The 23,041-nt window shown below is 34.6% G+C and overlaps 3 protein-coding genes and 1 long non-coding RNA gene across 6 annotated transcripts in view; all 4 read right to left on the bottom strand.

The window, feature by feature from the left end:
* LOC117780128 (protein numb) overlaps window positions 1-17,993 on the bottom strand; it is a 29,234-nt gene extending 11,241 nt beyond the window's left edge. The window contains exons 1-2 of one of the 2 annotated variants that reach the window (XM_034616541.1): window positions 17,581-17,993; window positions 7,808-7,836 (exon numbers count right to left, since the gene is read on the bottom strand). The gene's annotated coding sequence lies outside the window, so the exon portion shown is untranslated. Of the gene's footprint in view, window positions 1-4,568; window positions 5,062-7,807; window positions 7,837-17,580 lie in introns of those variants that run through there. The other variant, XM_034616540.1, reaches the window with a different exon arrangement.
* A 393-nt stretch (window positions 17,994-18,386) lies between these two features.
* Window positions 18,387-18,779, bottom strand: LOC117780130 (40S ribosomal protein S28). The gene is made up of 2 exons (XM_034616542.1): window positions 18,580-18,779; window positions 18,387-18,516 (listed from the first exon to the last, which is right to left on the bottom strand). The coding sequence occupies exons 1-2, from the start codon at window positions 18,707-18,709 to the stop codon at window positions 18,452-18,454; spliced, it is 195 nt and encodes a 64-aa protein (XP_034472433.1). The 5' UTR covers window positions 18,710-18,779; the 3' UTR covers window positions 18,387-18,451.
* A 228-nt stretch (window positions 18,780-19,007) lies between these two features.
* On the bottom strand, window positions 19,008-20,311 carry LOC117781199 (cytoplasmic dynein 2 light intermediate chain 1). Of its 2 annotated transcripts, XM_034617953.1 has the most exons (3): window positions 20,256-20,311; window positions 20,024-20,194; window positions 19,008-19,964 (listed from the first exon to the last, which is right to left on the bottom strand). In XM_034617953.1, the coding sequence occupies exons 2-3, from the start codon at window positions 20,177-20,179 to the stop codon at window positions 19,056-19,058; spliced, it is 1,065 nt and encodes a 354-aa protein (XP_034473844.1). In that variant the 5' UTR covers window positions 20,180-20,194; window positions 20,256-20,311; the 3' UTR covers window positions 19,008-19,055. The 2 variants fall into 2 exon arrangements, with proteins under 2 accessions (XP_034473844.1, XP_034473843.1); XM_034617952.1 differs by lacking the exon at window positions 20,256-20,311 and having other exon boundaries at window positions 20,024-20,229.
* A 541-nt stretch (window positions 20,312-20,852) lies between these two features.
* Window positions 20,853-21,318, bottom strand: LOC117780302. The gene is made up of 2 exons (XR_004617071.1): window positions 21,186-21,318; window positions 20,853-21,129 (listed from the first exon to the last, which is right to left on the bottom strand). It is a non-coding gene; the product is annotated as an uncharacterized LOC117780302 (long non-coding RNA).
* Window positions 21,319-23,041: the final 1,723 nt, after the last annotated feature.

The following is a 23,041-nucleotide window of genomic DNA, read 5'->3' as shown; positions in this document are numbered from 1 at the left end:
CTGACATTTTTTTTAGTTATTTTATATAATTGTATATATAATTTGATTCTCAGACTATTTTGGTTTTGAAATATATTCTTTTATCTTTTCGAGGAATAAAGCTAAAGATTTTCGTAGAACTATCAGACCGAAGAAGTGTGCCAATTAAGTTTTTAAAGAAAATAGTTATGTAGCGCAAATTTTAAATATTTTTGTAGTTTTCGGTTTCAACTCTCTACAAACTCGCTGAGCTTATCAGATTTCAGTTCTCCATCAAGAACTATGAAATGATATATGTGCGATAAATGTATGTAAGCAAAGTAATCCACATCTTACGTATATATAAGTATATATAAATATGCATATATTTTGCGCTGACATGGACAAACAGAAGTGTCGTGAGCAAGCTTTTTTATCTGGTATATCAAACAGAAATACTTAAATTTTAAATATTCTTGTTCCTCATTCTGATAAGAGATAAACAACAACAAAATGCCAAATAAATTCAGTTATGTAAAAACACTTGCAACGTCCCAAAAGATCTATAGTAAACAGTTTCAACAATGAGTTTTAGATAAAAGCAGATACCCTATGCAAATTATCATTGAGATACACTTTCCAAGAGTTATTCAGACTATGAGATGCGATTCTCTTGGCCAACGAAGCTTGACAATTTCCACAAATATTTTTGTTAGGTGCCCCATTCTCTGCTCTGATTGTCATTGTAGACAGAAGGCGGGTGGGGGGTGTGTTGGCTTTTTAGGTTCAAATCAATTTATTTGTGCGCGAGAGTGTGACAAAAAGTTGTTGTCGTTTGAAATTCGACTGCTCGCTATTGGGCGCGTTAACAATTTGTTTACTTGACACAAACATGAAATTTTAGCTACTCCCCAACAGCTGTTGCCATTATAAAGCTACTCAGTCGGTCCCCGATGTCCAAAAAATATACCGAACAATATAGTTGTCAAGCAGGGGGAATACGGAAGAAGCAAACCAATCGATAAAACGGCGCGGCAAGTAAACAAAACCGAAAACTATTCACGGAAAAGAAGCCCCTCAACAGGGTGGGCGGAAAAAAGCACACACAAAGTTCACATTAGGACAGTTGACAGGTGTGATACACTTTTCCTCCTCCTCTCTCTTCCCCTCTTATGACAATCTGATTAATTGCAATTTTCATCAAGTTTGCTAACAATTCAACAATTAATCGCATCAATCTGTAGCATTAAATTGAAACAATCAAATGAAATTTGATATGAATTGACTAGATCTCTATGATTTTCATCCATCGACCCAAAACAAATCCAGAAATATTCAACTGAAAGCCAACTTAAATTTGTTTTAACTCGAATATTCTGATTTTGAGAGCTCTAAGTGGAAATTGGCTCAAATTATAGCTAAAAGCGGAATCAATAATTAATTCAATTTAAAATTTGCTTGAAATTCTTTTTGAAAAAGACAAAAAGTTTCTTTTTGTAACCTGTAATTTATGTATTTCTTACAAGACTTTACTTTATTTTTATTAAAGTCAGGACAAAATAGTCTTACAAGCTTTTACATGACTTTAATTGTTAATTAAAATTAAATCAACAAGCCATAGCATACAAATTGATAGACTATCGAGTGTTTCAACTTTTCCCTTTGACATTTAAATCGAACTACGGCATGGACAACCCTTGAAGCTACTGACTATAGCTATACCGTTACAAAGCCGCAGCTAAATTCAAGGACAACAAAAGTTGAAGGGGAAGTTAAACTTGTGAAATTCGAGGAAGTTGGTTGTAGTTGTTGTAAATTATGGATCAAAGTCAATCTTAATTCGTTTAAAGGAAATTTTCCTAAGCTAAATTCACAAAAGGTCATAGCTAATAACATTGTATTTGCAAATGGAAACTTGACTGAATCTAATTAAGTTCAGCAAATGGACTATTTTATCCTTCTCTGACGCACTCTTAGGGTATATGAACTCAAAGCGCACTCGGAATGCATCTCAGAGAGCATAAAAAAAAAGCAGCTCGATTAAAATGCGCTTAGTAATCACAGCAACATTAAGGAGTCAAGCTAATGGCAAAACGTTTACATACACAATTAGCCAAGTTTAATTTCCTGCCAAGACAGCGCAGAGTACATAAGAACAAAAAAGCAGCACGATGATAAAAGTCAGAAACAGACCAGGCACAAGTCCAAGACTTAGACAAGTTAATGAGCTGGCCAAGACGAGGGCTTAATCGACTGAAAGATACCCTTTATGCTCAGATTTTATGCATTGTTTAGCCAGCTACAAGCAATTCTCAAATCAAGTTTTCAACATAAGAAGTTACAACATGGTCCAGATAAGGAAGCACAGCCAAACACGACTTGTTCTTGGCCAACAGCTACATCATCTTCATCATCATAATCATACTCATGATCATCAACTGTTGGCGGTTGTTAATCAACTGCATAAAAATAGAAAGGAAATTCCATGAAATTAAAGTTTTATGTATGCTCATAACGCAGCAGCAGGCCAACAAACAACAACAATTTAGCCAAGTCTACAGCCAAGTCCAAGTCCAAGTCTCGCTGATGTTTGTTGAACTTGTATAGCGAAAGCCAACAAGCAGCTGAAGCTGAGGCTGAAGTTGAAGCTGAAGCTATAGGAGCTCCTGGAGTCGCGACTCCAAGAATGCAGTTTGGTATAATCGAAAGGCAAGTGAGAAAAGTGGCTAACAAAAAAGAAACAAAAAAAACTTTAAACTGGTTTCCACCATAACAACTGCACGGGCCACAAACAGTTGTTGTTATTTGGTTCTTACTTTTTGCCATGGCTTGTTACCAGTTTTGCTGCTTGCTTTTCTTTGCTTGGAATTCTGGCTGTAATTTTTTTTATTTGGCGGCTGTTGCTGCCACATTCCCCAGTTGCAACTTTGAGGAGTTTGAGCTCGTAACCTGCTAAGATTTATGCTTTACTCAGGCAGTTAATAGGCGGAGTTTTTCAAGGGTCTTAGAGTGGTTAAAAAATAATAATAACAGAAAATTGACGTTGAAAACAAGCCAAACAAAGAAGCTTAAGATTTATTAACAACTTGGGAAATTTACTGCAAATAACAAATTTTCATTGACAATTTTGTATTATTAAGATAAACAACAGTCACTTTATGACTTGAAATAAGAGAAAATTGCAAATTTGAATATAATAAATATAGGGAAAAATTAGAAAATTATGTTGAGCGGGTGAGAACTTTGCATTGTTATAAAAACTCCCTCAATCTCTCTAGCTGCCATTTGCTTTCACTGTTAACTTATTTAATTAGTTTGAAACTATTATATTATCATAACAACATACAAACATACACAGTGGTATGCATTAGTCATTTGCCCAGACCTCAAATAAAATGTTCACACAAATTTTTGCTTTTGGTTAGAAACTTTTGGTGTAATTTATGCAAGTGCATATTATTATTTTGTTCAAAAGCATAAATTAAAATAAAATCAGCTGGGTAAATGTATACTCTATGCATTAGCATTTGTATTGGGTATAATAGACTTGTGAAATTTGCATTATCAATAAAATGGCATTCACTGATTTGTTTACCTTTCTCAAAGTAAACAAAAACCGAAATCAAAGTCAGCTTTAGTCATCTACAATCTTCAATGAATCATAATAATAATAAATTAGTACGTGAGAGCGGCAGATATAGATAGATAGATACATATATGCTATAAGTGTTAGCTATAAGCCCCACAGTCTGCTAATTGCAAAGGTTGCTTACTGTGCGATAATTGCTCTTCTCAAGTACACTGAATTGGGCATTGTTAATTTACGATTGAAGCTTAAATGAGTTTTTGAAAATGTTTGATGTTTTAATCACTATAATGACGAATTAATATTGCACTTAATAGTTACGAAAATTTAAGAATCTTTAATCGAAAAAATTGGAATTTAAGTATATTCTTTTGGTATATATTTTCAAAATTAAACCATGTCATTCGCAGCTATGAAATCAGGCAGTTTAGACAGCTGTCAGCTGTATTGAAAGAAGCAAGAAGAAGAATGAAGCCATATCTATGTTGTCAGTAAGTTAACATATAGTACATAGGTACAAAATAAAGTGCTCAAGTGTGAGAAAAAGCTGCTTATCTATATTTCTTTCTTTTGATTTTACTTTGCTTCCGGTTCGCTCTACGAAATGGGTAAATCTCAGTTATTTCAGGTATTCATATCAGAAACTTCGAAACTCTGCCTGAAAGTTAATAATATTCAAAGCAATACAAAACAACAAAATTCGTATGCAACAAATTCAGGAATTAAATCTTGTTGTATACGAACTGAAAACCTGTACTCAACGACAACAACGGCAACAACAAAACACAGAATCAAGAATCCAAGAATTGTATGCAAATTTTATATATACAATATATATTGTTGTTGTTTTTTTTTTTTTTTTTTGGTTTCAATGCGAAAACTCGTTTTTGCATTTGAGCGGAGGAGAGTCAGCTCATTGGAGTCTCCAGTTTTCGTGTCATCGACGAGAATGTTACTCAAATATTGTAGGTGTTGTTGCCGTTGTTGTTGTTAATGTCGTATGACATTTTGTGTTAAGACATACCGTTTAAATATTGTATATACTTATATATTTAAGTATATTCGGCTACGATCCAATATTGCAGTTAAATCCAGCGAGAAATCAACTTTTGTATTTATTACTTTGGCACTCTTCAACTAATTTTTGTTTTGGCCATTAAACCGGTTTCGGGCCTTATATAACTTATACAAATATGTGTTAACGTTAACGTTTATCATATACATATATATTTATTTATATACAATTATTTATAACTATTATATTAAGCACTTGACAAATATCACGGCACCGAAAATTACTGACGCGAATTTATCGAACCTGAGGCACAGCAACAGAAGATCGACCTGGTAACCCCCCTGAGTTGGTAGAAAAGAACGTTACGCGAACATTGGAACTCTGCAGACTGACAAGCTGACAAACTGACGCACTGACTAACTGACAAACTGACGGTCAGCGGACGACGCGTTTTCCGGAGAGGTTTGCTCGAATCGACGGCTCAAATTGCTCTACTGTACTGGGCGCAGTGCCGACTTCCAAACGGCTTCCAAACTGAATTGCCAAGCGCACCATCCACGAAAGAGCGTAAAGATATAGAGAGCGAGAGAGCGTGAGAGCAAGACTGGAAGAGCGCGTGCTGTTGTTGACAGCTGTTGGGCGACAGTATCTGTATCTGTATTGTGACCATGCATGTACGTCCGTGTGAGCTGCGCTCTTGCTGCGCCTGTGTGCGTGGATTTGCTCACAGTGCCATTGTATTTATTTACTACCAACAAACAACAGCAGTTACCTCGAGCTGGAGAGCCGCTGCCAGTGCCAGAGACAGCGGCGACACCGATAAAATTGCGACGCGTTTTGTGCAGCTTGTAGATTTTTTTCCTTTTTGTTTTCTACGGCGTCGACTGCCTAACGGTGTCGGTCAGGTATATAGCATAAATGCGCTACCCTCGATCAGCGAACTGTTCTTCAATATCAGCAAATATACAGTACATATTTTGATCTTTCCGATTCAGATTTATATTTCGAAAATTTTAAATATTACATATTATTAAACGTAAAGTATTTAAGAAAATTGTATTTTAAATTGTATAATAATTATGATTATTATTAAAATAATTATAATATAATATTTAAATTTTACACATCAATTGAGAGTATTAAGAAACGAAATACTTAATTTCCCTGTTTTTAAATTAAAATTTTTTTTAATAATTTTTTTGATAATTTATTTAAGAATACCGATGATATATAATTGAATATTAAATTCATAAATACTATTGGCATAAAATCGGATTTGTGGTAATGAAATAACTCACTACATGAAATATTTATTCAATAAATGATAAAAATATTAAATATGATCAATAATAACAAAATATCTATTAAAACATTGCAAATATCTTTTAAAACAGCTGTAAAGGTATGGTTGTAATATTTGCAGACATCATTAAAATGTTCTTATGTTATTGATTTGGTAACATTCAATTCCAGAAAACTCTAAACACACATTCCTTGATCTAATGAATGTAGGGTATTAAAAACCAGTTGTTGGGTCTGCAGCTGCCAGTCTTAAACACATAAATAGGTACAAATACATTCATAGGTCTGGGTCTGCGCTTGTGACGCAGACTGGAAGTGATTGTTGGTTTAAGAGAACCTTGTAGAGTCAAAGAGAGGCAACCAGAGAGTTGCTTAACTCAAAATCTACGATAGTTAGTGATCATAGTTAATCAATAATGTTATACAACGACTAGAAATTGATTAAATAAATTTTCTAATCAACAATGGAACTTGTCGATTCGCTTTGTTGAGTTGCCCTACCTAAATTTCGTGACGATAATGTCAAATGATCGATTGATCAGTTCAAACAAAGCAATAAGACAAGGTCGTTGCTTGCAAAAAGAGACAAAGAGCGAAAATATATAAAGAGAACAAATAGATAAAACTGCGATGAAAAGGTTGAAACGAGTTAAAAGAGAGAGAGAGAAAGAGAGAGAGAGAGCTCTCAGCATTGGAACGTGCAAAAAATCGCAATGCAGCGGTTTAAAGAGATACATTTGTATAATCGCAGATACAATGTATCTGTGTATCTTTAGAGATAGTCCAGGTAGTTGAGCAGGTAAGAAAATAGGTTTGAAGGAATCATAAAAACTAACCAGAGCATCAGTTCTTGATTTAAGAAGACAATGACAATAAAACTTTAATACCAAGAATACTTAAGACAAGCCCGCTTTCTTCTTCATTTGCCAAGAAATAGAAGACGCACCCATAGAAAACCTAGCACGTTTGTTGTCTCCTATAATTATCAGCAAAACCGTTAGCAAAGTCGAATGCCATAGCCAAGTTAATTTTTGCGTTTGCAATTTGCGTAAAAGCCAAAGAGTGAAAAGCAAACGTGATTAACCAAAGTACAATTGCAGTCGTTTAGATATAGACAAATAATAATTGGAATGGTGCGACTCCCCCAGACACTCCCACATCTATTCTCACATTCAGAGACATGTCAGCAGATGGACAACAGATAAGCTCCTATATGAATGGCAGATTAGGGAATTGAGGGGCTTTGCAACGGGACCACAAGCTGAGAAATCAATGTCGACGACAAAAGCCACATGTTGAACTAATCAGAAATTCAATCAAAATGCGCCATCAGATGTAACAAACCAAACAATACAGAAAACTATTAAAGGTTTTCAACTGAGTCATCATGGCATAAATACAATTAACAGTCTTATCGAGTTATTTAACTATTTCAAGCTGAAGGTAAATTCATTAAAAATTACATTCAGACCTAAGAAATAGAGATAGTTTAGTTGATTGCGAATTTAAACTATCTTTAAATTATTGTTTTGAATATATTCCCCAATCCAAAGCCTATTTTCTTCTTTTAAAGGGAATGACAAGTGGCAAACCGCCTAGTAATTTTATTATTCGTTAAAAATTTAATAATAATAAAAATGTTTTACAACTTTTATATTTTTTATGAAATCAGCAGTCAATTACTTTTTTCATTCAAAAATAATAGCAACTGGGAATTTTTAGTTATTAATACTTTATAATATTTAATATTAAAACATATGTTCCCTTTTATCTTATATTTTGTTACACTTTATTTAAAAAAAAGAAGAAATTTACATTTCCCGTTGTAATTTAGTGTTGCAGCAAGTAATATATTATTTATTAAATGTACTTAAATAGTTGTAAAAAACCAGCACTTGTTTCTCTTTGCAAAATAGACTTCGAAATCATAAGAGTTGTAGACTTACCTTAAATATTAAAACGTGAGCGTTGTATTCTGAAAAAGAAAGAAAAATATAAATTTTAGTTCAACTGTTCAAAAGTCAGTTAAAGAATTTAAAATGTCTACAATTTGGTCTGGCAACACTGTCGAGTGGAACGTGCTCTTAGCCAGAAATTAAGAGCACGCTCTCGGCAATGTCAGCGACATTGGCGACGGGCTTAAAGCGCGACAATTACAACAACAAAAAGTTCTCACACTCATTAGGGTCATGTCGCATCGTCGGTCTCGTGTTCACAATTATTTGTTTGTTACAAGTCCCAAGTATGTTCTAAGATTTACGAGGCAAGCAGGGAATGCAACTGAGCTCATGTGGCATATGGCAAATGGGGCTTGAGTGCTTCTTGAGACGCCGGCAATGTGTGTGTGTGTGTGTGCTACAAAGCTTGAGTGGCATTTGAAAAGCTTTTATACTCAGTTGGTTCGTTATAACGCTTCTAACCAAAAGCTTTTTTGCCAAGTTTAAGCTTGGCTTTTCAATGAAGTTCAGTGAACTTTTCCGTTGACTGTACAACCTATAAATTTATGTGCGTATTTACCATATACATAAACATGACAATTAGTATAGTACCTCGAAATACATTTCTGAAATGTGTGCAACAGGTTTTATATTCGTGTATTTATGATTGTCTTATAAACAAGATTATAAGGAAGATGTCAAAAGCTATAGTCAAGCTTATAGAAAAGCTTCTGTATACATTTTTTTTTCTGGGAATTAGTTCAGGGAAACCAGTAGTCAGTATTTAAAATAAATATATAATATAGCTATATTCATATATTAAGTAGAGTATATCAACCTACTAATTAAGCTAAACGTGAAATCATAGGATAGCTTTTACCCTGTATAAAGCTGATTAAAAGATTTCTCGTTGTGTTACAGTCCTCATGAACTGAATATTTCTTCCCCTTACCCCCTCATAAATTTGCAAACATTAAATAGCTCTAAAGCAAAATATTATTTTGTCGATTTCTCTCCCTTAATCTAACACTCTTCATTTTTTATAGGGGTTTTCTATGTATCTCAACTACAACTAGTTCACATTTCACACCCATTACCCAGAAAAACAATTAGCTAAGGGTTGCAGTAAACTTTCCGCCCCGACAATGCATTTCGCAAGTAAATAAAAAAGTTCTAGGACGAGTGAAATTTTCAAGTGTCTGCGCCTGGCACAAATACAATTAAAAACCATTTAGCACGGCTTAAAGGCAGTAAAAGAGAGATTGCTCTAAAAAAAAAAGAATTGAATTGAAGAACTAATGAATAGTTTCATAGTGGTGACCGGCATTATCTGGTATTTAAAGGGGCGTGTGAACCAACAGGGGGTGTGAATTAATTGCTCTATAATTCGGAATGAACTACACCAAAACTATGTAGTATATAAGCCTATCAATGTAGTCAGCTTGTTTTGAAGTGAAGAATATTTTATAGAGCTTCCATTTGTATCTAATGATGCACCTTCATTTTTCAACAATCTGCGAAATACCCTAAGGCATTTGAATTTTACATAACCATTAGCAAAAATTGCTCAGAGTAATTATGTTTTGATTTTACATAAATATCAACAAGAAATCATTAAAAAAGAAATGGAACTTTCACCAAACACAATATGTGGGAAAATAGAAAGGCAAAATAGGGCCTACATTTGCTTTTGACAGTCTTAAAATGTTTGAGGAAATATTTAATAGTTGTGGAAAACTTAACAATTAATTTTAGAAGAGTCAACCTTAAAGAATTTCGTTTTACTTTTAATCAGATATTCGTTACAAATAACAAATTTAATATTTGAAAAATATTTAGAGTATACTTTTAGGATCACTTCGAATATTTTATTGTACATTAAATTCTAATTAGGATTTGAGGAAGATATTCACAGTCTCTTTGAAAATATAAAACCCTTCGAGTTTGTATTTAAACACACTTTACGACAAGGAACTTATAGCTTCACTGCATGATCATTAACATTCTTAAGCTTTCTGCTACTTAACTACTACATTAACAGTGTGATAAACATTTTAGAGCACAATTTGCTGTCATAACATCAATTTTTCCAGTCTGCGTCGACAACAAAGAAAAAGTTAAATGCGTAAATGCAATTCCATTTCACTGAATTTGCTCATCGTCAACTTCAACTGTAACTTCAACTTCTTTCGCATTTCCATTTACCTAAATATTCAGTTGAATTGCCTGGCAGCGTATTCAGCTCGTTGTTCTGGAACTCTTCTTTGCAGCTGCGACTGAGGCCTCTCGACCACTTGGCTGGGATGATTGTGGATACATGAGAGTCATGTGCGGGCAATTGGAAATGATGCTGCCGCCCACCTCCAAGCCTCCAACACACAGATATGGAACGTGCCCCAACTCAGTTGCGTTGTGTGGGTCGATGCTAAAATTGCATTAATGCAATTCTCTTCTATATTTTTATTTCTTACTTCGCCAATTCCCCCAACTGGTGTACAATAAATGTGCCAAGCAAATGTCAAATGCTGTGCACAACATCTGTGTGTTTCTCTGAGTGCTTTACGATTGGCACACACCACGCGGCATAAAGTGCTGTGCCTCGTAAAGTTCCTGTATCTTCATCGACATATATGTATGTAATTGCAGTTGATCTTCTCATAATATTCTTAGAAACTTGCAGAGGCAGGATATTCCAGAATAATTATTTAAAAATAAATATCTTAATGTTTGATCAGTATGATATTAATTATCTACGGAAAACACTAAATTAGTTTCAAAGTTGTTTTTATAATAGTTTGAAAAACTCGAAAACTATAAATGAAAACTACGAAATTTCGGATTTTTTTTTTTTACTAAATTTATTTCATTATTGTTATTTATTATTTCAACATCTTAGCTTTTGATGATTGTGCCAATCTCTTTTATATATTTGGAGATAATAATCTACACTATAAAAAGTAAAACTGATGCAACCTTAATACAATTTTTTTTTTAACATTTTGCTGACAAGATTTAAAGTGCAGCTTCATCATCATTATGACGTTTATTTCAATTAGTTGCACTCGACTGTGCTCGACATCAGTTTTTAATCGGTATTTTAATCAAGAACCTTTAACGAGGTTTCACACCGTGTTAAGGAAGCACTTTTCCGCATCGTTCCTTGCATTAATTCCATTTAATTTAATTGTTTAAAAAAATGTATTAGCTTATCACTTGTTTTCTTTGCAATCGACTGCGAATCCGACTGCTCGATAAATTTGCACTTTGCCATTGCGGCTTACTTGCGACAGTAAGGTATATACACACACACAGATGTACTTTGTATACAATAAAATGTATATATATCCCACTTGCAATAACTGTCGGGAAGCCCACGTTAATCAATAAGCTGGAGGCGCCACAAGCCAAGCCCCGAGGCGTGGCCAACATTGATTAGTCTTTTAGGCGTTTATGCTACCAGATTAATGATGGCTATAAAAGTGCCAAAACTTGTTGGCTTAACCAGAACACCCACTACACCAAACACACACTCACACACACATTGCAGCGTCAGACTGGCTAGAAACAATTCTGAAGTTGGCAACAAAAAATCGCCAAAGAGCCAATAAACCAACTCCCCGTTGTTACGACCTTCGTCTTCTGCTCCAAGCCAAAGTTATTTCCTTTTGCCAACGCACAGAAATTGATGTTGTTGTTCCTATTGTTGTTGCTGTTGTTGTTGTTGATTTTCAATTGCACTTGAAGTGCTTCTTCCACACACCTTGAAACTACTATAATAATAACAACCGGATGTCCATTGAATTTCTTACTAAAAGCTGATATTTTTATTGGCCTGAGGTGTGCGTGTGTGTGTTTGTTGGGTCTGTGCTTGGGAATAAGCTTTCAATTTTATTTCCGTTCACAAAATTGATAAATGAGATAGAAAATTCTACAGGAAAATTCGTTGATTGAATTCCCAATAAAGAACAGTGATTGGTTTGACAGAAAAAAATTGTTACATATGAAAATGTAAGGATTTTCATCACTTTGGACAGGAAAGGAAAGATGTTATAAGACTTCTTATAGTTAAAATTACTGCTGAGAATTATACACAATTTATATTCAATCGAACTCAAATGATCTTTTAAACAATTTATGAATAAAAAATGAGCATAAAATATAGAAAATTAAACAAAAAAAAAAAAAATAAAATAACATAACAAGTATTTTGGTATTATTAATTTATAAAAAATTTATTAATTACTAAGTTCATAAAACTTACAAATCTAGCATCATGAACAGTAAACATTCTATATAAGCAACCTTTACAAAATCAAAATTCTATTGTAGCAACCTCTGTATAAGCAACTTTTTGAAATTAAATTTTCCATATAAGCAACTAGTGTTGTTTTTTTTATTACAACTCCATACTTCCATAAAAATGGGGAAAAACAAAAAATCGATTTCTTTAAAAAAAAAATTTGAATTGAAAAAAATGAATTGCAAGATGGCAAGAAATCATCAAAGGTCTGCAGAAGGTTCATATCCGTAACCTTACCACCAAAAAAACTTGTTTTTGCGAAGAATCAGAGAAAAAGCTGTTCTTAATAGACTTAATTGAGAATATTTTAACAAATAAAACTTCTTAGGTATTTTTAAATTGCAAAACGGATTAAATTTAAAATGTATGCTCCTTATTTCTATATAAGCAACTTTCTACATAGGAAACTTTTTTTTTAAATAATTTTATGGGAGTTGCTTTTATAGAATGTTTAGCATAAATATACATGAAGTAATTGATACACCTAATTTGAATGCTGTTGTGCAATTTCCCAATAATTTGACAACCCTGAACGTTGTTTACCCTGCGCAACACATTTTCGCACGCCCACATCATGAAATCCTAGATATTCCCACGGGAAACACGGCCGGGCACACGCGCCAATTCCGAAGCTTGCCTTAGCCCCCCCCAGCCAGCCATCCCCTTCCCAGACCTGCTTGCGGCATAGACAAGAACCGTAAAAGCTGCTCTTAGCAGTTACACTTGTATTCCGAACACATAAGCACAAGCGGCTGCCACAGCGACGTTTAAGGATAATACGCCACACGCCAACTCCAACTCCATCTGCGCTTAACGTTATTGTCCATGTCTTGGGGTTGTTAGACCCGTAAGGGTAAACAGGGGAGGGGTTGGTGTACACCGTAGACGGAAATCATGCAAAAACGTGTCGGTCACGAGTCGAGTTAAAGAAATTAGACAATCCAACGCGTCGTCGCGTCTGCTTGTGACATTTCCCGAGTTCTCATTGCGCCTTGAACTGGTTTCCTTTTATAAAACATGCCGAAAGTTTGTAGAAGGAACGGCCAACCCGCTGTGCCACCCCCTCGATTGAACCTGGTTGCTAACTGACATATTAATTGTTCATAAAGTAAACAGCAACAACAACCACCAAGAACCACCGTGCACCGCTGAAAACCGCAATAGCTGCCAGACTTTTGCGGGGTTGCAAGACTGATAAGCAAATCGATTCAAAGCTAAACAAGTTCCTAGCCGAGGTAAAAGTTAACAATCTGCCATTTGATCTAAGCCTATTAACTGAGCCGAGAGTCCAGCTAAGTCAGAGTTCTCGCTGTCTCTTTCAGTATCCACCTTAACGCTTCGCTGCCTTTGGGTTACCTCTGCAAAAAGGATAACCAGACAGTCCTTGGGATATCAGAAATGTTTTAGGTTGATCATTAGCTGTGTGTGAATCTATAAAAGTGCCAAAGAAAAGACAAACGTGGGAACAAAAGAAGGAAGTTGTGGCCTGTAGACAGTCTTTAGAGGCAGGTCAGTTGTGTAAGAAGGCAAAACCATCTAAAATCTCAAATAACAAATTAAAGTGCTTATTAACAGGCTTAATAATTTAATCAAACTTTTTTACAACTTTGATTTATATATTAATACATTTTTAATTTACTTCCAAAACAAATAATGTACAACATTTACAAATTTCCTTATTTTAAATTGCTTAAAGAAGCAGACATTCTATCTGTTAACAAGTTACCAATTTTTAACTGCTTTTCTTTACGCTGATTTATATTAGACGCGATACTGCCATCTACAAGCTCATACATACGAGTATATAAATTCTAGCAAGGCAGAGCTTCATCATCTTAACCATGACCATAAAAGTAGCGACACAGCTTTGTCGGCATCTTGGCCAATTATTTAAGAATTATGCAACTGGTTGACATATTTAATTACCAATCGTAATTGTTAATAGTTAATGATCGTACAGGCAGCAACCTCATCGGACGATTACAGTCAAATTAAAGCAATTCTTTATGCGCTCCTAAAAGTGATGCACACTTTACGCACAACAGAATCCCCACAACATTCTCTCTGTATATGAGTGTGTGTGTTAGGGGTGGTGTGGGGATCTGGGAGTGGTCTTAACAAAGCTATAAAACCTGGGAAGCTTTGCGGATGGCCATTGCGAGTTCTGTCATGCTTGGCTGCTCATTTATGACCATAGAGCACGGCGGCAGTAAGTGAATGTATCTCAAAGATACACTCACGCAAAAATCAGAATGCAATGCAACTTTAAGTCACCGAAGTCACTGCTGTTGTTGTTTGATGCTTCAGTGAATGTCCCAACTGCCTTTTTACTTGGTAGAAGTTCAATGTGCTTCTCGACAGCGGAAAACGGGGACTGAAAACTTTGGTTGACTGTGATTTTTTAGTGCAGTTTCTGCCCAAAAGAAGAAGTAGAAAACACTGGCTAGGGTTAATTTGGTCATGCTTGAAGTACACCTAATTAAGATAACTAACAGCGTTGACTTTACCTTCAAGTTTTAATTTTAACTGAGAATTTAAACAAGCCGCTTGGATCGACCACATTTGGGAATTACTGATATTTATAACAGGACTGTGAGAAGTATGTTAATCGAAGCCAAATAAAAGTGGTATGAATGGACCCATTTTTTTAAAATGCTAAATAATAATATTTTTCTTTATATCAATATAATTATAACATAATTATTATCTATTCTTAAATTATCCCCTTGTTATTTCTGTATCCATTTCCAACTTTTTATCTAACTCCATATGTGTTGCTATAATTATAATAATTTTTAATCTATATTGAAAATTATTGTTATAACCTCGATTTTTTTAATATACATATCTGTGGCTACATCTAAGTATATATTCTCGATATCTTTATCAATAGCCAAGTTTATAAAAATATAATTAACAGCGATATTTGGTGGTATTTGTTTCGATATTTCCGCCATTAGATTTATACAATCAATATATACTATATACATTCGTCAACATATTGATGAATACTTATAAGGAACATTTGCTGTGGCTTTCAAGTAAAGTACAAGCTTGAAAACACATTTTGATTTATTTCTTTGCGATAATAAATCAAAGGCCAAACCAAATGCGTGAGCTTTACAATATAACGCCCCGATTATTAAGTGATTTATTTTTATCGAAACAGTTTTGCGGAGGAATCGTGATAAGTGGCATTATAAATGGAAGTCAAATTTATCGATGGTTTATATGACGTTCTATGCTGCCGTATTGAAAAGTTAGTAAATAAGCATTTAAATTAGGAAAAACAAGGGAAAATAATCTATGAATTTTGTTTATGGTAAGTAATGCTTGGCGCCAATTTAAATTCCTGTCTTACTCTAGGACCACTGGGAAAATATGATGCAACTTTTATGCAAATTGTTGGTTTGACATTGTTCGCACCCTGTCGCTGATGCCATCCACAAAAACAGACACACACACACACACTCACACAAAATTAGTCACTGCTACGATTATTCCATATAACGCCAGTCGCCCGCACCAATTTGCAATCTTTTAATTCTATTTGACATTTAATTTATTGTAGTTGGCATGCAAAACGTTTAAGCTGATCCCAAAACCGAACCACCCGACCAGACAGTCCTATACCACCATACCCCTCCCCCTTATCCTATTTATTGCGCAATTGAAGGCCAGAATATAGCATTTGCCATGATGATCATGGAAGAAGTCAACTTCAGAAAGTTAAATTATCCATATGTATATTCTTGATCAAAACGAAAGCGATATGCATATCTTAAATTCACTTTGAAATTTTGCTAAGCCACACTTTACTATTATATAGAAATGATTTAATATTTTTAATCAAGTTTAATCTATGTATATAAATTTTTTTTGTTGAAGTATCTTCTGCAAGAGTATTTTATCTTTCGCACAATAAAGAACATTCTCTTTTTATTCCGTGTTTTATTTTGATTTTTTCAAGTGTTTCTCAACTCAATTTATGAAATGAATGCTTTCGGGTTTGATTGGATTGTATGGCTTTTAGCATGAACCAAATTTGGTTGCGATCTCCATCTATCATTTTATTTATTGCTCTTAAGTTTTGGGGCGCCTTAATTAGCAGATTTTTCATTGTTTTTTTTTATTCAGTATTTTGTCGATACGCTTAGCAGTTTAATTAACATTTGTGTGTAAATCGTATCCCATACATTATTTATCATTTATAAACACTAAGGTCATTGTATCGAAGCGGGTTTTAAGCCACAACACTCACAGCTGACAAGTTGTTCAATTCCTCGCTCGTATAATCAAAGTATTGAGTTACCAACCGCAATTGTCGAATTGCGCAATAGGGATATGATATAAATAATATTTATTAAACTATGATATAATATATTTATAAAGTGCTTTAGTTACAAATATTTTAGTGCACATAGAACACATTTGTAGGCTATATACGGTACTACTATATGGAGAGTGGTAAATTTGGTGTTATTTAATAGTGCTCACGTGAATTGTAAATATATTTTGGTTGAGAACCCATCTATAAATTATACTTTTTACGGCAGTAGAATATGTAAAAATGCTGAGATTCTCCTGTTGCACTATATAATAATTTAAATCTATTAAATTAAATTCATTGAGGATAATAATATATCATTTCAATTTCGATAGCTAAATTTAACTAAGGTGTCATCGAAGCACTTCTATACCTCTGTAATACAAACAGTTAGTCAAAAAAGTGTTTTGACGAAATTAAAAAATTACATGTTATCTCATGCAAAAAAAAAATATTTTTTATGGATATTTATTTTTTTCCTTTTTTATTATTCTCTTAGAGCAAGTTAAAAAAAAGCAATTGTTTTATTTTTAAAAAGAATAAAACAAGTATGTTTATTTTTATTTTGTTAAAAAGCTTTCCTGACTAACTACATATGCAAGCTTAGATGCAGTGTCAAAGGTCAGCAACGACAAGGAAATCCCAGCGAATCGCAGCAAATATGCAGGGGATGCAAGGCTACAAAAAAAACGAGCGACAATCTCGACCATATGGTACACACACATACACAACCACACACACATATACACAACACACACACACACATAGAGTGGCCGTTGCCTTGGCAATGTGACAGAAAGCAAATGCAGAAAAACGTCTGTCAAAGGTAAAAGCAAAACGGGAGTAATATCGGGAGTTGTTGTTGTTGCTGCTGAAACATGCATACATACATACATACATACATAAATATGTATAAATGTAGATGTATGTATTTAGACGAAATCAGCAAAAATAAGAGCGCCAACGCAGCTCGCTGCAAAAGAAAATCAATAATACGGCTTTTTTTTGGCTGTTCCCAGTTGTTGTTGTTCATGTTATTGTCGTGTGCTACCAAAATGTGTCAGAAAGGGGAGCCAAATTGGAGCAGAGTGTATATGCATATGTATGTGTGTTAAGACTGACTAAAAATAATTAATTGCTTAAATGGCAACTCACCTGTTTTGACGTTTTTTGTTTAGCTTGTTTACGGCTGTTTTTGAGCTTGAGTTGACTTTTGTGTTGATTTATTTCTTTGGGATGCTTTTTTGGAGTTGAAGTTCAGTCTCGTAAAAGCTTTAAATAATTTTAAATTATGTACAGACAGTTGTATTTCTTGCTGCATGTGTGCGTGTGTAGCAATTGTACAATACAAATACAAATACCTATGTATGTAGCAACAACTCCAACTTCAATTCACTTGGGGCGATTACACAACGTCAACGAAAAACTTCACGAGCCGAAACGCAGTTGAGAGCAAAATAAAGTAGACGATGAGATTAAAAAACAGACGTTTTATTAATTATGCTTTGTAGCTGCTTACGCACATTGAAATGCATAAAATTTGTTAAATATTACTTTGGCGGAGTTTTAATTTTGCCAAAAATGTACCCACACACACACGAATAAACAACACGAAAGTTGGCATCGGCTGCCAAACGACAACGGCAACAACTGCGATACGCGAGCGCGCACCAACAACTGAACAGAAACGGCAAATAAAACGCCAACGTCGACGACGACGCCAACGTCTTTTTTCCTGGCTTTACGTTGGGCACAGAGAGAGAGAGAGAGCGAGAGCGCGCGCTCAGCTGAGCGTCGCTTTTGAAAAGCTTTTTGACAACAGATTATTCTGTATGAGTAACGGTACAATGAGTCAAGTTGTGAATGTCGCTCACCAATGCAAATCTGTTGTAATGGCGTTGCCACATCGAGCTACAAAAAACGGTAATTGACGCGCCAGTTTGTAATTCATTTAAATTTTGTTAATTTGCTGCACGTTTTAATCTGTTTGCCAAAATAATGTTCAACTTTTTAAATGAAATAATTACTATGGACGCCAGGCATCTTCGACTACTTCGGTAATTCTGATAATGTCACCCAAACGTACCGGACCTTACCCAAAAAAAATTTAAATTGTAAATAATAGGTAGAGTTTGTAACACATTAGAAACTAACCTTTGACAGCACGTAACATTTGCATGCGTGGAAATTTTAAAAGCTCTACACGAACCTCTGTTAAAAGGCCACGTGCGCCAATACGGCCCAAAACCTTAACAACTCGGGCCGGAACGGAGGGTGGATCCATTTTCCAGTTAAGAGTACTTAACAGATTCACAACGATTTGAATGACAGCGTTAGAGCTGACCGATTATTTGTATTTTGTTAAATACGTAATGACACATATGTACATAAATTTAAGTATACATTGTTTATATACAGTCAAGTCAAGTGTTTGGAAAAAACATTCAAATTTTAATTATTTTTATAAATAGTTAATGGTGCTACTGCTAAGAACCAGAGGTAAAAAAAAATAAAAGAAAAGAATAAAAAAAAGAAGTTTCAATTCTTAAAAAAAAAAATTTAGTTATTTAATTTGTCCAGCCAGTTTCTTGACTAACTGTATATAATTTTTGATGGAATTGCTTTGTTCTCTATCCCTGCACAGCTTCGAATTTTCCGCGTAACAGGACATCCCGCATAATCCCAGCAAGCTCTTCATCCTTCTGTGAACGCATCTCATCAATTAGAGATTCTTTGAAGCCAGAATCTTTGGCCGGATCAAGAGGCACTTGATGTTTTTGTTTTTCCAGCTGTAATTGTGGCACTTCTACACTCAACGTTGCTCCAATGCGTTCCACATTAAGGAAGCTGGCTTCACCGATTCCGATCTGTGACCAGCTATCAGTGCCAAACCAAATGGAAAGCGCTTCATTGTAATCCGTGACATGGGCTCTAAAGGGATTTGTGGGACTGCCAAATCCCAGATGACTGATCGTATCCCTCAGCACCTTGGCCAGCTTGGGTAGCTTCTGTGAATAGAATAATACAGCACCTCCCACTAGATGCGCCATGGAGCGAAGGCAGCGACAGATGTGCTTCTTAAGAGCCGGCTCAAAGTCCATGAAGATGTCGTATTTGCCGCCAACAATCACAACCGGAAATGGCAGCAATTCCAATGTGCTTTTATCCTGATTCACATGCCTCACACGTTCCAAGGAGCGTCGTTCCAGATCCTCACGAAGCTGGGGAGTTGCCTGTTGCAACATTCGTTGAGCTGTATCCCTTAATCCTTTATATGCGCACTCCAAATCTGACCAAACTCTCTCCGGTTGAGACAGATCGACCATGATAAACGCGGACAACTGTTGTAGGCCGTGTGTACGCATTGGCACTTCCAGCAATTGATCGGCATTGTCCAAGGATCCCAGTTCCCAGACGTTCAACACATGAGATGTCCTGCCGCTGCCCATGCGACGACCATAACTGTATTCCAAAGCCAACGTTGGACGCGTTGTCTGTTCATCCCGATCAAAGAACTTGTTGATGGCCATGGATTTGCCCTGAAAATCATATACATTTTAATTACTATTCATATATAATTTATTGTTCATCTAATTACCACACACTTGCTTCCCAGCACAAACAATGTGCGCTCCTTGGGCGACGTTGTGGCCTCCAATTGACGTAGACGTTGTTGTTCCTCTGCCAAACGTCCGGCGATCTCTTGAATGCTTCCCATTGCACTCAAACTGTTCTCGCTGCTTTTCTCAAACATTTTGTGTAGTTTTTTCTGCAAATTGATTAAAAACTGCGGCAAACGCATGACATTGCAACATGAAAAATACACGTACGTTTTGTTTGTAACTTTAAAGTTGCCTTGGCAACCCGCAATGCAGTTGTCAATATGAAAATGCCGACTGTCTGGCAGTGCCACAAAAACTAGGTTACCATTTTTTATTGTAAACCCATGATTTTGAATTATAATTATAAAAAAATATTAATTTTATTTTTTCTGCTAAGAACAATTTTTGTTTCAAATGTAACTTGGAAACAAATTTAATTGCTCAATTATGGTAAAAATTTAAAATAAATCTGACTTAGCTCCACATTTTAAGTGTCTATTTAAGAGGTTTTAAAAGATATTTTGACGTTAAATTGAATTAAAATTAATTTTAAATCATAAAATATCTCTTTATATGAACTATAAAAATATTATAATTTATTTTTTAATTGTCTTACAAATTTTGTATAGAAATATTTTTTGTTTTTCATTTTACCAATTATTTAAAATAATATTTGAAATTTCATCATTAATTTTTTAAGCTGCTAAACATTAAATAAGTACATGAATTGGTAGAGTTGGTTGCTTGTTTATTAAATTCAAAATATGCAAGTTAAATAATAAATATACAAATTATGCTCATATAAAAAAAAAATTACGTTAAAAATTTGAATTACTTTTGTACTGCGGTTTTCTTATTGCTGAAAACTCAAGATTGACATTTTTTTATCTGGTTTAAAATTTTTCATATGTAAACTATTGCTTATTTACATATTAAGACAAACAGGCTTTTTTGCACATGTCCTCATTCGCGAAGAAGTTATTTGTGTAGCCTTGACCTCCCCATAAAAAGCTTACGCATTGTCGGGTTCTTTTGATATACGTGAACTTAAAACTAAACCCTCTGCCAAGGCCAGTGGTAGAGGGTGGTGCATCACAAGACTCTAAAAGGACAGCTAGTTAGTAAAGACATATAATGATGTCATTATAAGGATCTTACCACTATCGTAGGCATTAGTGACGTGGCAAATGTAAAATAATGCCAGGACCAGCAAAAGCAGCGTAGTTTTCATATTTGCGGTGTTATTGGTAATCTTATTGATTGCAACTGCGATTGTAAGCAACTTACTAGATCATTTTATACGAAATCTGAACTGTTTTGGTTGATTACATACTCCAATATGCGAGTAATCTAAATTATATCCATATCCGCGATTTACAATGGATATGTATCGAATTTATACATTTCATGGTTTTTACTTTGTTGTGTTAAGCTAAAATTTCCTAATTCATCATACATATTACTAGTAATTATATTATATAATGTATCTAATTAATACTACAAATTGCATTAAAATTCAATTTCACCATTTATGCACTGCACAATGCACTGCTTTTCGATGTTTCATGTTTAGGTCAATATTATCAGAGATTCTATGATTTTATCTTGTCCTTTCTATGTTCTATATGCTATGTTCCATGTTCTTTGTTTAATGTGCCATAAAACGACTGCTTGATACTGCTTTGCAATGCTCGGAGCCATAAAAAATACAACATCGCCTTTCAATACTTGCGATATTTTGCTATAAAATATAGAACATAGCATTGTTGAGCTGCTGCCAGTTACGTTGCGCGATTTTTTGCTATAAAAGGTTCCATAAGACATAGAACTTAGTATCAATAAACTGCTTGCTGGAATAGTTGTGCAACCAAACGATAGATGGCGTTGTATACACGTTGGGAAATTTGCTAATAAAACAGTACGATTCATTTTAAAGTTAATGGCACAAATATTATTAATTAAACTTAATAATTGAGCCAATGACGTGCTTTAAATTTTAAAATGTATTCATTTCTCAGGAAATGTATTTAATTATTTATGTATTGTAATTGTTTGTCTCAGCCGTCGAGTGTAAACTAAGTTCTTGTTAAGCATTATTATCTCAGTTACATCTTGTATGTCACATTTTACTCCATTTTCCCGTGCTCCGTGTCTTCAATTCTCCTTCTGGCTTATTCGCTTTTACTGCTGCAGAGCAGAGACGACCACCAAAAGTCATCAAACATAATTACTTGGCCAAAAGGCATGCGCCAATTGACATTTTGGTGGAACCTTCGTAACGACAACAGTTCCCTCGCTCCTGCGTCTCTCTCTCATATCGCCCTAACAGCAGACTCATTAACTGAAACTTTAAGGTGAACATATTCCGTTATGATAGCCTTGGGCGTTACTTGATAATGAAATTCGGAGAGACTGGCCTTGGTGGTCAACTGCTTAGATATCCTGAATGGAAAGGAACTCTGTGTTTAATCTTACTTCAGTTGATGTACATATGTTAGTAAGTATGCTGTTATTCTTACAAAATTAAAGGGTTCGGTTCTATCCTATTTAATATCTGTCCTATTTAATATCGTTTATCGTGCATTTATCTAAACTTTTATTCGAACTTCAATCAGAACATTCATCCGAACGATCTTACGTGTTTACTATTCTTTTTTGCCAGTGCTGGGGAATAGGTTTAGATTGTACTACTTGTTTTTTAAAAACGTCGACCTTTCTTCCGACACCCACATTTTATTTAGCTTTACTTGTTCCCTTTATCAAATTATCGGGACTCTGTGCTGACATTTACTTAATAATTCAGTTTTGAAATGATGTTAAACAAAGTGCGAGAATTGAAACTATAAGCACTATTATAATCATTTTCATTCAGGTCAACTTAATTAACACTTCTGTTAATCTTAAAGAATTTTATGCAGCTGACATCTCCGACGATTGACAATCACTTTATATACAGAATCCATATTGGAATTATCAGAACAATCATCAGTCTTGAACTTGCCCTTGACTTCTGT

The sequence above is a fragment of the Drosophila innubila genome (assembly GCF_004354385.1).
Source record: "Drosophila innubila isolate TH190305 chromosome 2L unlocalized genomic scaffold, UK_Dinn_1.0 4_B_2L, whole genome shotgun sequence".
In the NCBI taxonomy this organism is placed as follows: Eukaryota; Metazoa; Arthropoda; class Insecta; order Diptera; family Drosophilidae; genus Drosophila; species Drosophila innubila.
This window is presented reverse-complemented; position numbering and strand designations above follow the sequence as displayed.

Excerpts from the sequence above, each read along its gene's own strand:
- LOC117780130 (XM_034616542.1), bottom strand. The coding sequence starts at position 18,709 with ATGGATCCACCCTCCGTTCCGGCCCGAGTTGTTAAGGTTTTGGGCCGT. Across the intron at positions 18,517-18,579 it reads AATGTTACGTGCTGTCAAAG|GTCCGGTACGTTTGGGTGAC; the intron begins GTTAGTTTCTAA and ends TTTTTGGGTAAG.
- LOC117781199 (XM_034617952.1), bottom strand. The coding sequence starts at position 20,227 with ATGCGTTTGCCGCAGTTTTTAATCAATTTGCAGAAAAAACTACACAAA. Across the intron at positions 19,965-20,023 it reads TGCTGGGAAGCAAGTGTGTG|GGCAAATCCATGGCCATCAA; the intron begins GTAATTAGATGA and ends TATGATTTTCAG.